Genomic DNA, 14,389 nt, shown 5'->3' with positions numbered 1-14,389 from the left:
TTTTTCTCTTCCACTTTTCATGTTACCACAGAACATGTCTTCCTCTTTCTGTTGGTGTGCGGCTTCATCAGAAGCCCGTCTGAAGAGGATCTAAGCACAGTGTATTTTTGTGTTTGGCTAATGTACAGTCACAGAGATGGAGCTTTGTGTGTGAGCAACTTCTTCATTTATCATCTGCTGCTGGGAAGATGACACTGTTCTGGGCTAATGCGCATTGTGTCCTTGCTTATCATAATCTACTTCATAAAACGTTTGCTCATTTCTCTTCTGACTGACGGGGGAATATTCCAGTGCTTTAGATCTAGTGTTTGCTACTTTGATCTGCTTGATCCAGACCAACTAAATGGCACAAAAGCATGACATATTTGCACACTTTTTTTTTTGCACTAATATTATATTTTTCATTACAAAAAAAACCCCAACAGATTATCATGGTACAATATTCTATATTGACAGTTGTTGTAATCAAAGTCAAAGTGTCTGTACAGATGCACTCAAAACAAGTTAATGAATAAAGACTAATTGGAGATGTTAGATGTTTGTTCACACTTTAATAGTTTGACTGTCTAATGATGCATACGCACATCTGACGTGACAGTGTTGTAAGTGAAAGTGATTTGATATTATTTTGTTGGAAATGTAAAAATTAAGCAACATTGTGAATATCAGGCCAATGTTTTGGCCACTTCTCGTCTGGTCTCATGAGTATGAGAGCAGAAATATAATAGGTAATATGAGATAAAAGAGATGTTCATTTTACACCTCAGATTAGGACGTTAATTTGTTCAGTTCTTTCAAACTGTCCATTTATTACTGCAGTGAAGGTGAGTAAAATAAGTCCTGAGACCAGCTTCATTAGTGTCATGTGTGCTGCAGTGGTTGCAGAAAAAAAGAAAGTTGGCGCGATCTAGATGCAGCAGATACTTTTATTAGAAACAAACTCAAATCTTCACAAAACACTCTAGAATCTCAGCAACATGAACAGAACAACCAACTTAGTACTGATGAGGACTGAGGCTACGTTTACACGTACACATTTCACCCCTCTCCGTTTTCAAAAATAACATTGTGCACACCTGTCAGTTTTCAGAAAAGTGTTAGTTACACGAACCCGTGTATATGCCGTCAAGAGCAGTGTAACGAGAAGCTCAAGCCCACGTTAGCCAATCAGATCCCGAAAACAGTCACATACTGTGACGTCGGCTCCCTAAAACTCAGTTTTTCTCAGTTTACATGCAAATAAAGTTTTCCAAAGTCTCCACTCTGGCCGGAGTTTTTAGAAAGAATCGTTTTCAGACGCAAATTCTCCGTTTGCGTGTAAACGAAGGGAAATGTCTCCGTTTTTCAAAATAACCATGTACGTGTAAACGGGGCCTGAAAATGAACTGGAAAGACACAGGGCTTAAATACAAGAGCAACTATTCAACTTAATGATGATCAGGTGCAAACGATAATCAAACAATGAGTAACCTAGGAGACTAAGCAGGAAAAAGGAGCGAAGGAAACAGAAAACCGCAAAAACCAACTCATTGTAAAACTCAAACACATAAAACAGGACATAGCCCTGATAATTAGCTTCAGGCAGCTTTACTGCACTGTCTCCAGAGTCTGCGACAATATCCGATGTGTTTCACACATTCACTCTGTGTGTGTGTGTGACTGTTTCTTCTCACTGCTGTAAAGTGTGATAAGACCTAAAAGCGAAGAGGAAAACCGATCAATAAACTAGTTTGTGCGTTCAATTCAGTGTATCAGTCAAATCATTAGGATTGTAGCTGAGCTCAGTGCAGGTTTCATTCATCAGCGTGTGAAGCTGCTGTTCAGGGAACATGGCGAATATAAATTTGTTGAGGGAAACATTATCACTTCATGTGGCGGGTTGAGCATGTGATGCGTGTTTCCCCGCGTCTCCCCCCCGGGCTCCCGCGGCTCAGTTAATGTGCTGGAGGAGGGGGTGGAAGCCCTTAAATTATAGATGTGTGTGTTCATGTACTGTTTGTGTTTACCCCAGAGTGCTTGCTAAGCATGTTTGGGTTGGGAAGGCCAGCACAGATGTATCCTGTTATCTCACTTGTAACTGTGCCCACTATTGAAACAGCTTTTCTTAAATTGTAGCTATCAGGATGACTGTGTGTTTGTGTGTGTGTGTGTGTGTGTTCCTTTGGGTCTAATTAGGCAGGTCAAAGTCTCTCCATACTGCATGACTAATCAATACTGCAACATGAAGACACATGCAGAGACTAAAAAAACACACACACACATCGACGGTTACACACTGTACTCACAGAATGTCCTAAACCACAAAACATTATACTTTCCTCCTCGAAACACCTGCACGTTTATACAGTGCGTCTCTTGAAGAAGCCTGGGGTTGCCAGTACTATTATTAATCGAAACAGTTCTTTCTAGGAGCACTTGACTAATTACCTTTGTGAAAAAGAGGTGCTCTTAATTGTATTGAATTTGCATTTGTAGTGTACTTCAAATGTACTTGTAGACAATATTCATTAAATAAAAAGCCACTTAAGTGTACTTAAAGAGAGCATATCATGACTGTTCCTTAACAGACTTAAATACACTTTTAAAAAACAATGTCAAATTAAAAGATTTTCCTTAAGGCAGGGCTGTACGTTAACTTTTTTGCACACAGCACTGGTGCTACAGAGGATGAAAGTTGTGTAGCACAGGCCAAACAGTTGTAGCACAAGTAGAGGGGTGGGGCGCGATATGGCCAAAATATCATATCATGATTGTTTTCAGGAAAATCACAATTCATGATTTTATCACGATTCTTTTTCATGTTGGTTTTACTATTTTGCACGTGACTGAGCAAGACAGCCAAACTAATTTTCCTATTTTAAAAACAAAGCCTTTCTTTAAACAAACAGTAGAGCATTGGCGCTTGCAACGCCAAGGTCATGAGTTCGATTCCCAGGGAAAGCAAGAACTGAGAATGTAAATGTGTACCTTGAAATGCAATGCAAGTCGCTTTGGATAAAAGCGTCTGCCAAATGCATAAATGTAAATGTAAAATAATGGCATACATTTAGGCCAAAGTGGGCGAAGATAAAAATCTTTATGTCATTATATTTTATCTTTGTTATTAAAAATAAGAACAAAGATACACAACATAATATACAAATGAAATAAACAGTGCATTATTTATTTTTTCAGCTACAGGAGATGTATTTAACAGTAGCATTCAAGAAAGAAATGTAATAATTATAAAAATAAAACACTATATACACTTAACTGTATAAATTATACATTGATTCTCATTAAAGCTGCTGTATTAAAGTTCTTCAGTCAAGAGTAGTGAGTGATTTTATCTTTTGTTGTTTTATTAACAAAGGGATTGTTCACCTAAAAATGAAAATTCTGTCATCATTTACTCACTCTCAAGTTGTTTTAAACCTGATGTTTATGTTGAACATAAAAGGTTTTGAAGAATGCGGGTAACCAAACAGTTGCTGGTCCTCACTGACTAAAAGTGTTTTTTTTCGTACTATGGAAGTCATTGGGGACCAGCAAACGTTTAATACCCACAATCTTCAAAATATCCTCTTTTGAGTTAAGCACAAGAAAGAAATTAATAGGCTTGGAACAACATGAGAGTGAGTAAATCATGACAAATTATTTTGGGGTGAACTATCCCTTTAAGGACAAGCGACAGCATGCTTACTAGGTTCTGTCACTTTAAGACCTGCATTTAGAAACAGACATCGGTTAACTCGAATCCGATTTTCTCTCAACTGTTTTCGTTCACTTTAGACATAACCAACTGTGTTTATGTAAACCTTGTGTGTATTTGGCAGTATTTGGCAAATCCACTTCTACTCTATCATTGAAATTGTAATTTGGTATTTGGTATTCTCATCTATTAGTCACTTCGGACAGCCGTCAACATTGTGAGTAAATCACTCGCTTTGTGACAAAATTTTGTGCTAGGCGAAAGTTAATATATTTGTTAATATATCAACAGTTTCCAGGTTATATCCAAAGCTACAGTGCATGATTATCTTTAATTTGATGCTGTTGGTTAATTTTTAACTGCAGTTTTTGTCTTTCTCTCTTCTGTCACTCTTCACTTAATTTAATTGATATTGTCACATGATATTGTTAGATTGGATGATGTCATCTGACCTTGCCATGCCTTGACTTTAAAGGAGAACTCCGGTCAATTTTAACATTTTAACATTTTTGTGTAAATTTGGAGTGCTGTCAGTACAGAGAACAACGACAAAAATCGGTTAGGACAGTTAATTCAGCCAGCGCTCATACCTGTATTTACATCCTGTTTTCGGTCGAAGTCCATAGTAGTCGATTGTCGAGTTCTCCACTGTTGCTTAGTTACCTATGATCACGCGCGTGAACTCGACAATCGACTACTATGGACTTCGACCGAAAACAGGATGTAAATACAGGTATGTGCGCTGGCCGAATTAACTTCATTTTTATTCATATCTTTCACATCTACTGCAGTCAGATTCACCCGTGTTCACTCTGAAGGAATCACTCACATTGGCTGTGCACTTGTAATGACACATCAAGGATGTTAAGAGGCTAAAAGCAGGTTTAAAACTTGCCCCATTGAAGTCAACAGGGTGCAAATTTTAAAAAGAGGATAACACGGTGTAGGCAACACCAATTTTTGTCGTTGTTCTCTGTACTGACAGCACTCCAAATTTACAAAAAAATGAGCTCAATGTTAAAATTGACCGGAGTTCTCCTTTAAGTGAATTGGCGCCATGGATTTTGAACACAATTCCATTGTAATAAATGGCATTTTAATAATAATTATAAAAAAAGAAACAATAAAACATGCACCTAAATGTTTTTGTTTTGAATGAAGACTGGAGCATCTGCTTAAAGAATCAATAATGGAATAATTAAGTAGAAATGTAATCGTTAAATTCTTTGTGATCCCCAACCCTAGTGAGGCCTGTAACTCAAGGCTTGTCGTACGGTCCATAGACCGTCTCTTAATGACACTGACAGGGCGAAAAACATGATGAGTCCTGCTCGATGCAGATTGGATGAGATCTCTGATCAATGATCATTGAATTTCCAACCCTTATTCATTAGCTGTGCAATTCACTGCTGTGGCAATATGAACTTCTGACATTGAAGAGACTAGACGAGCTGCTTGATTTATTAATAAATGACTGAAAAGGCCAATAAGTCATTATGATAATATGGAAGTCATCATTAGTTATTTCATATTCAAGAATTAACATTTTGAGAATAAAACACACAAATAATGCTTCTGGGTGAAGTTTAGTTGTTTTTTAAAAATATATTTTTAAATAGTTCACTTGTAATATAAGTAATTTATATCACCAAGCCCTGTTAAATGTATTTAATTTAAATTCCCCCTGTAGTCATCATTTTATCCCTTAAAACTAATCTTTGATCACCTAAATGACATATTTAAATCCTTTTATTCTTAAAAAAAATAGCTTCAATGTAACTTGACACCCTTGCCTCATTTAGTATACGCGGTTCTATGAATATGTAAATGAGCCCCGCCTCCACTCACTCACTCCAGCTCAGAGATCCACCTGATGACGATCACACGTTGATCTGATTGGTTACATGGTAGTTTGTGGCGACACCAGCGATTTCAAAGCGTGTTTTTGAGACTGTCTTTGGTTCACTGCAGTTTTAAGGAGAAAATACTCAGCAATGGTGTCGACGTATGAATGCACACATGGTTTGTCTTAAAGCATATTAAAAACACCACATAAACAACATTAAAAACTAGATTTTCACCAGAGAGGGACTTTAAATTTGTTTTATAATTCTATTTTAATTGTAGCTAAAGAAATTGAATACAGTGTTATTGCATCATATTTCCTAACTGGTGTATCAGAGATTGTGACATAAAATCTTTAGTGAATTGAAACCGTGACCATAAAACCAATATATGAACTGAACCATGATAAATTTGACATCCTTAAACCCGTACTGACCTCTTTGACCTCTCTGTCACCTTGTTTCTGACTCTCATTTCCTCCACTGTTTGTGTTTCAGGTGAAAGCGCTCAATCGTTTGGCTGCACAAAGATTCAAAGGTCATGCTGTGCTTTGGAGGGACAAGAAGAGACACTAAATAAAAAGGTTGAGAGAGAGCAGAAGGTGGACAGCAGCCGCTATCATGTCTCGTCATCATAGCCGAGCCACCAGCCTGGAGGAGAAGGGAGCCACGCCCATCCACAAGAGCTCCACCCCTTTACACAAAAGCTCCACCCCCACCCACAAGAGCGCGTCCTCCTCCTCTTCGTCTCAGAGAGACAGTCGACAGGTGAGGCCGACTTTGCTTCGAGACAGAGGAAGACAAAAGCTGTGGCTGTGCAACAGTAGGGGCTTTCGCACCGGGTAGTTATAGGAACTTACGCCGCCTTTCTATGGAAGTAAAATAATGCCAGATGTTTTTGAAACAAAAAAGCCAGTTGAATTGCACTACTTGAAAAAAAAAATAGGCATTGCATTAACCATGCTTGCATTTTAATGCATTGCATTTTTAGGGCTTGCATTTTTATGGGCTGAAATTCAACATGGTTGAATATTTAAGCTGTGAATATTTCAATTCAAAACATTTCAAACATTCAAAAATTCAATAATCCATATTCACCTTTCATATTTCACTTCCAAAATATTCAAACTGTTTAAAAATACAACCTATAATATTCAACAGGTCCATTTTATTTCGCTTTGCAAATTCGCTTCCACAAATTCACTTCCACAAATTCAGTGGTTCAAATTCGACAGTAAATTCTACATTGACATCCAGGAACTCAGGAAAAGCAGTAGATTGCCAAGCATACTCTCCATTAGTCGACCTCACCAGCAGATGACCAGACCAGCAACAGTTAGAGCAAGCCATTCATTCATAAAAAAACTAATTTACAGCAATTGAGCATGCATTATGTTTTTGTGATGATTATTTGGGTCAGTATATATGCGGAAAAGATGATAAAGACACAAAAGCTGTGTTTATGTTTCATTCAATAACTTCATTGTTACTTTCCCTGTGTAGCCTACATGTTATCAGCTTTCTCTACCATGAACGAGATTACTGTATAATCGGTTTCCCTCAATACCTCATACTCAAGGATTCCCCTTCCGTCGGGACAAAACACTTAACGTAGCTTAATGGACTAATACAGTGATATAAAAGACCAAACTCGCACCTTATTGGGGATGTAGGCTGTACTATATAGGCTACAGGCAAGCAGATGGACTCAGAATATGAATTTAACGCATCAAAGTTTCATGGTCAGCGTTTCCCAGTGATATACTGGCATAAAATCAACACTTGATCAATTAATACCAACACTTTCTCTTCTATTCTATATTATATATACTGTATATATATATATATATATATATATATATATATATATATATATATATATATATATATATATAAATATGAAGAGTTCAGATGCAAAAGCCTCTAAGTGCCATCTGAAATTTTCTTCTAGAATGATTATTTTTATCAAGCTCGTATATTTAAGTTCAGTAATTTCACTTAAATGACAATTAATAGGTAATTTTCATTGCCATTTAAGTGAAATTACTGAACTTAAAAATACAAGCTTGATAAAAATAATCATTCTAGAAGAAAATTTCAGATGGCACTTAGAGGCTTTTGCATCTGAACTCTTCATATTTATATATATATATATATATATATATATATATATATATATATATATATATATATATATATATATATATATATATCTCAGGGTTTCCGTTGTCCGGTAATTGCCAGACATTGGCCGAAAAAAAAAAAGAAATGTCCGACAAAATTAAATCTCTCCGGTCAAATTGTCCGATTAAAATTGCCTAATAATCCCGCCCCCCAACACAATCTGAATTTGAGAATAAGTCTAAAATGTATAAAGCAAAAATACACCGACCTTTGGCTATGTTATAAAGGAACAGGCTCTACCGTTTGAAAGTTATTAAACACTATTACATGGCTTGGTTGAATTCCAATGTGGAATGCGGTCTGTTATTTCTTGATATCAGACGCTGTGAAGCACTAGCGGCGCCAGGATTTTGATTGTAGGTGGGCCTCCAGAAAACTGGATGGGCCAGTTAAAATAAGCCATAAAATAAAAAATAAATAAAAACGGGTTCCCCTTCATCTCTGTTTCAGCGCTTTTCTGGGCACTGAGGACAGCGACTCAGTAGCCTACCTGAATTTAATGCGTAATTAGCATAGGTTTAAAAAAAAAAAAAAAGGATTTTTTTTGTTGCTATTTTAATACAATTACAATTTCATTTAATTAATTGTTTAATAAAATTATAGGCCTATTATTTTTAGTTTATTAACAGCAACAACAGCTGTAAAGATGAAGTTGACGATCGCCATCTCCGTAGTGAACGCGCCTATAGAGAGAAATGCACATCATGGATTACATAATCAGAGAGTAGCCTATTTCTTTTCGTTTTAAATTGTTAAAAAGACATTTCAAGCTTTCTTATGATATATTTCATGTCTGTGAGGCCTACGCTGAGTTTCGTAAAATTAGGATGAGATGCGCTCCCGTTCACGAGCAATGCAAGTGACCGCGCGGGCGCCTGCATGATTAGGCCTATCGTCTGCTATATTTGCTATATTTATTAAATCCAGGCAATTGGTTGATAAAACAATTATTAAAATTAAGATACAATTTATACAAAATGAAATTCACTTCAAAAAAGGCTTTCTACAAAACAAAATTTAATTAAGTGGTCAAAATCATGTCTGACCCACGCCATGTCTCTCGATATTGCACATCCTATCTTACTCGTGCGGTTCACTTTTCATAATCAACATAGATGAAAAAATAACATTATGATATTTTAACAAATATTAAACTAAATGAGCTTATTTAATGGCTACAACACGTATAGTAGACCTAGACTCTCTATTTGTACAAATTGCTGCACATTAATTTTATTCTGAATTTTGCACACATAAGTTGAAAGGCATTTGTTTGTGCATGCATAGCAAAACATATCTGCAACATTTATCAAGTTCACTGATAATTATGCGTGCATTTATTAATTATTATCTTAATGAATAATGAAACAAGTGTATTATTGTGTATTATTGTGTATATATATATATATATATGTATATATGTATATATGTATATATATATATATGTGTGTGTATATATATATATATATATATATATATATATATACATGTACATGTACTGCATTAGATTAAACTGGGAAGGATCATAGCACTTGCATATTGTAGTCCTATTGTTAGTTTAACTGTAAGTTGCTTTGGATAAAAGCATCTGCTAAATGACTAAATGTAAATGTTGGCTTGACTTGGATATTCGCACATTTAGGGACCGTCTCTAAAGTTGCATACAACATTGGCATACACGTTTCTAACTTCAATATATTTGAATAAATATCAAAAATCTAAAGGGTGCGCATTATGCCTGACACCTACATGAACACTTAACAGTTGGTTTTATGACTGTATGTCGTTCTATGCAAATGCTATTGAAGTTAGAAACGTGTATACCAATGTCTTATGCAACTTAGAGACGGTCCCTAAATGTGAGAATGTCCAATGTCAAGCCAACTTTGTGCCAGTATATCACTGGGAAACGCTCAGCATTAAACTTTGCGCGTTAAGTTCATATTCTGAGTCCATCTGCTTGCCTGCGAGTTTGGTCTTTTATATCACAGTATTAGTCCATTAAGCTACGTTAAGCGTTTTATATGTTCAGCAGGGGAATCCTAAAGCATTGAGGGAAACCGTAGTAGCCTACTGCATGCAGCACATCTCCGCAATATAAAGTTAAGGCAACTAAACAACCAAGAGAAATATACATTACGTCAACCTCAAATGTAACATTGGATGTTCATCCGCATTGGGGGAATAACATAATCTCATTCACGGTAGAGAAAGATGCTTGTAGGCTGCACAGGAAAAGTAACCGTGAAGACACTGAATTTAACATAAAAAAGCCGTCATAATAATCACAAATACTACACTTACATTGCTGACATGAGTTTTTATGAATGAATGTCTTGCTCTAACTGTTGCTGGTCAACAACGCGCGCTTTTGCACCACCTGCTGGTGAGGTCGACTAACAGCAGATGGAGAGTATGCTCGGTAATCTACTGCTTTTCCTGTTCCTGGATGTCAATGTAGAATTTTCTGTAGAATTTGTACCACTGCATTTGTGGAAGTGAATTTGCAAAGCGAAATAAAATGGACCGAAAAATGCCTGTTGAATATTATAGGTTGTATTTTTAAACAGTTTGAATATTTTGGAAGTGAAATATGAAAGGTGAATATGGATTATTGAATTTTTAATAATGAAATGTGTTTGAAATGTTTTGAATTGAAATATTCACAGCTTAAATATTCAACCATGTTGAATTTCAGCCCATAAAAATGGAAGCCCTAAAAATACAATGCATTAAAATGCAAGCATGGTTAATGCAATGTATATTTTTTCAAGTAGTGCAATTCAACTGGCTTTTTTGTTTCAAAAACATTTGGCATTATTTTACTTCCATACCTTTCCACTGCACACGACATTCGTATTCGCATACGATTGTCGCATTTCGCCCCCTAGCGGCAGTCGTGCGGACCTTTGAAATCGACTGTTCGCATAGACCCGCCCCCTTTAGCTACTGTTGCTGTGTCCGACAAGCCATGCCGCTGTCACGCCACACATCATGTTCTCACGGAGCAGAGAGGACACTGACAACGCGCTGACAGACAGGACAGACCAGCTTACTTTTGAAATTAAACAAAGTCTTACAAACTTACAAATTTGGTAATTTTTTAAAGAAATTTAAACTATAAATGCCGTTTTGTGGCTCTTTAATGTGTCTGACAGATCGCTCAGTTAAAGCTGCTCGTGAACCGATCATCTCTTCCTTCTAAGTTAATTTAGGATTAATTAACGGAAAGACATCAGTACACACTGTTTTTCAAGTTTCAAGGCCACCGACGTTATATCTACAAACTCTCCTGACTGCTTTGTCGGACTAAATGCCAGATTCGGCGGATTATGATAGGTCAGATCGCCTGTCAATCAAACTCCCAGTGAAGGGTGAATTGGTCGTGAAGCAACCGTTACCCTCGGCTATTCACCATGGTAAAATGAATGATTTTAATGAATGTAATGCATGAATGAATATGTCCACACAAAACAAATGACCCTCAATACATCTAAAATAAAAAAATAGTAGATTTTATAGAGCTAATCAACATAAATATTGATTTAGTCATTATAAAATAATTATTTCTGCCATAATTATTAATAACCGCCATGTTACAGGAATAGCGTCTACAGAATAACGTTAAAGTGTTAAAATATTGGTAATTCTAGCTTCACGCTCATAGTTTTGATTAGAATCCATCCATTAGACCATTACGGTCTGTCCGCAGAAGTGCAGATATTTCAACGCATCCGAAGCTCGGAAGATCGGATCCGAAATGTCCGCATACGCATATGATGGGAACTCCACGCAGCTCCCGTACTACTCTCCATTGCAAATGAATGACTTCCGGTGTGATGGCTGTTGTTTGTCATGTGCAGTGGAAAGGCGGCTTTAGTTATAGGAACTAGCCACCAGGATGGTTCCCAGAGAACGAATGGTTCCCTCAGGTTGCATTCTGGTTGCAATCGCACCATAGAAAGTATATCACGTACATAGAAAGTAGACAGTAATGTCCCTAGCTGAGCAGAAATACATAATCATGTTTGTCTTGGTCCCCTCAAATTTGCATTGGATTTTCTCCTCAGTGTAAAGGTTAAGAGGTCCATCTATCACTGTTTCCCATGTTTGTAGAGTTAGTTTGTGGAGTAAATATATAGGCTATAATCTGTGTGTTTACACAGCTTTTTTAAAACTGGCGGTTGCTGGTGTTTTACGTGCGTTCGGCCGATCAAACTAACGTCACTGGTAGTTCCTATAGTGCTGGTTTAGACCGACTCTTAAGTAGGAGCTCAATTAGTTCCTCCAAAAGGAGTTCCTAGAACTAAAATCGTTCCCAGTTCCTGTGGTGCGAACGCACCAAAATCCAGGAACTTCCACCAATAGTTGTAGGAACTATGAAAAGGTTCCTCCGGTGCGAAAGCCCCTAGTGACCGCTCACTTTTTCAGAGTTGTTCAGGAAATATTTTTTCCCATTCTTTTGTCCATGAGGATTAAAAAAGACATCAACAAAGCTCCAAAATGAATCACATGATGGTCACATTCCTCTCAGCTGACTTGGTTGTTTAAAGCAAGGCTGTTGACAATGACCATAAGGTGTGTTAAAGCCAGTTACAGGCGAGAACTGCACACTTATACAGAAAAGGGCTGCTAAATCAGTGAAATTACTATAATAGATCGACTTTCAACAAAGCAGGAGCTCATTCAAGTCTTTACTAACTCTGCAGGAGCTACTGAAGAAGTTTGTATACATTCGGTATAGACATTGTAGTCGTCATTTACGTTTATTTTATCTTATTCGCCTACTATCCAACACTTTTGCTGACAGAATAAAATAAATAAATGGTTTTGAATTGATAGAAAGAGTAGTCGCCACAAAATGTGACACAACTGGTCAACACAGATGAATACTGATTATTACACTTCAGGAAGAGTGCAAATAAACCTCAACTCTCTGTCACTGTGGCGGCAGTAGGAGCTGAATATCAGACATCATTAACATGAACTAATGAGCGTTGTGTCTAAAGCAGCCATCACCATTCTGATGCTCACATTTACCCTTTACAGAAGAGAAGTATACTTCAAGTTCATTTCATTAAAGTCGTCATGAAACTGAAGTAGGAACTTCCTTATTGTGTCGTATATCTGAGTGATAGGCTTTACGGACAAGAACAATTGTGGGCGGGGCTTGATTTTGTCTGTGTGGAATTGATTGGATGGTTGTGGTTTGCTATTGGTGGATCTCATGTGAGTGACAGGTTGCTCCGCCCTCGTCATCATAGAAGAGAAGAGATGCTGAAGAACATGAATTTCAAGAAAATAATGTGCTTGGATAAATCAATTATAATAATTACGTCTGTATTCTATAAAAATAAGAATCGTCAATGTTGATTTCTTGGTGACTTTAAGTAAACGTCGGTAAAGTCCAGGTTTATTTGAGTGCAGTTTATGTAGCAAGTATACAAAAATCACTGTACTAGTAGTGTACTTGTATGTGTACCATTTTAGTTGGCCCACTTTTTAGTTTACAAAAGTATACCTTTACTTGTATTTTAAGTGTAGAATTGAATTATGAATGTGCACTTTGAAGTATAATCTCAATAAACTACTACTACTAAGTTTAGTTTAAGTGAACTATTTTAGTATTAATTTTTATACTTAAAATAAACCTTTGACTGTAATTGAAGTAGACTTACAGTTAACTTATTCATGCCAATGATTTATATATTACATAAAGAAACTTGCTTCTTTTGCTATTTGATGTAATGTTTTGTGTAAAATTATTTATTATGATAATGGCTTCAAAAAATGTGAATGTGACAGCTGACATTTTGTTTATTTATTTATTGTTCTATTTATTTGTATTCATTTGGAAGGGACCATGTCCATTATTAAGCATACATGTTTCCATTTGATGCCACTGTGTGTACCAGAGTTAATGCTCATCTGCAGGAATATTTCAATAACTGTGATGCATGTGCAAGTCCTTTTCAGAACAAACCAAACCAGAATATGCAACTTGCATATTGCATATTTAATACACATGTTATTAAACACCTCACAGTATCTTCTGAAAGTGTGTGCTATAAAATCTGTTCATAGGAATGCTTTTCTCCCAGCTCATGATTTGTGTGTTTCTAGATAACGCTTTCACTCAGCCGAGCCTCACTGGTCTGATGTCTGTTTAATGATGTTTCTAATGAGTTTGGCATTTTGTTCAGTCAGTTGAAATTAGCTGTAAACACTTTCGATCTAAATGCTTTTTTTAATTTGTTTTTTTGTTTGTTTTTTTGGCTCTTTTTTTTTTCGCAAACTAATATCGGCTGCTAAACCAATTCTGTATACATTGATTTAATCTTTTGTTCATTCATTCATTCTAACTCTCTCAGTATTTCCATCTCATGTTTATTATTGGTGTTAATGAATGATATAGAGCTGTCTGTGTGCACTTTAATGGCTTTTACATTTCCATGGGTTTGGTTTTCTTATATTTGATCTTGTCCCTGTGTAGGAGAGCTGGGAAATCATCGAGGGCCTGAGGATCGGGCAAACTCATGTGCAGAGGCCAGAGAAGCACGAGGGCTTCATGCTGAAGAGGAGGAAATGGCCCCTGAAGGGCTGGCACAAGGTTAGAAACAAAAAACAACAAACCAGTCTGATCCCACTGGTCTGATTCACTGGTTTTAGT

At 36.6% G+C, this 14,389-nt stretch overlaps 1 protein-coding gene across 6 annotated transcripts in view; it reads left to right on the top strand.

Annotated features, from left to right (window-relative positions):
• The window catches only part of osbpl6 (oxysterol binding protein-like 6), a 67,247-nt gene that overhangs the window by 16,824 nt on the left and 36,034 nt on the right, over positions 1 to 14,389 (top strand). For all 6 annotated transcript variants that reach the window (XM_084121848.1, XM_084121846.1, XM_084121850.1 and 3 more), the window contains exons 2-3: positions 6,034 to 6,303; positions 14,213 to 14,329. In XM_084121848.1, coding sequence (XP_083977974.1) covers positions 6,157 to 6,303; positions 14,213 to 14,329 — 264 coding nt within the window. In that variant the 5' untranslated portion in view covers positions 6,034 to 6,156. The remainder of the gene's footprint in view (positions 1 to 6,033; positions 6,304 to 14,212; positions 14,330 to 14,389) is intronic.

Source organism: Abramis brama (assembly GCF_963993115.1).
Source record: "Abramis brama genome assembly, chromosome: 8".
In the NCBI taxonomy this organism is placed as follows: Eukaryota; Metazoa; Chordata; class Actinopteri; order Cypriniformes; family Leuciscidae; genus Abramis; species Abramis brama.
The sequence above is the reverse complement of the archived record's forward strand: the minus strand, read 5'-3'. Positions and strand labels throughout refer to the sequence as shown.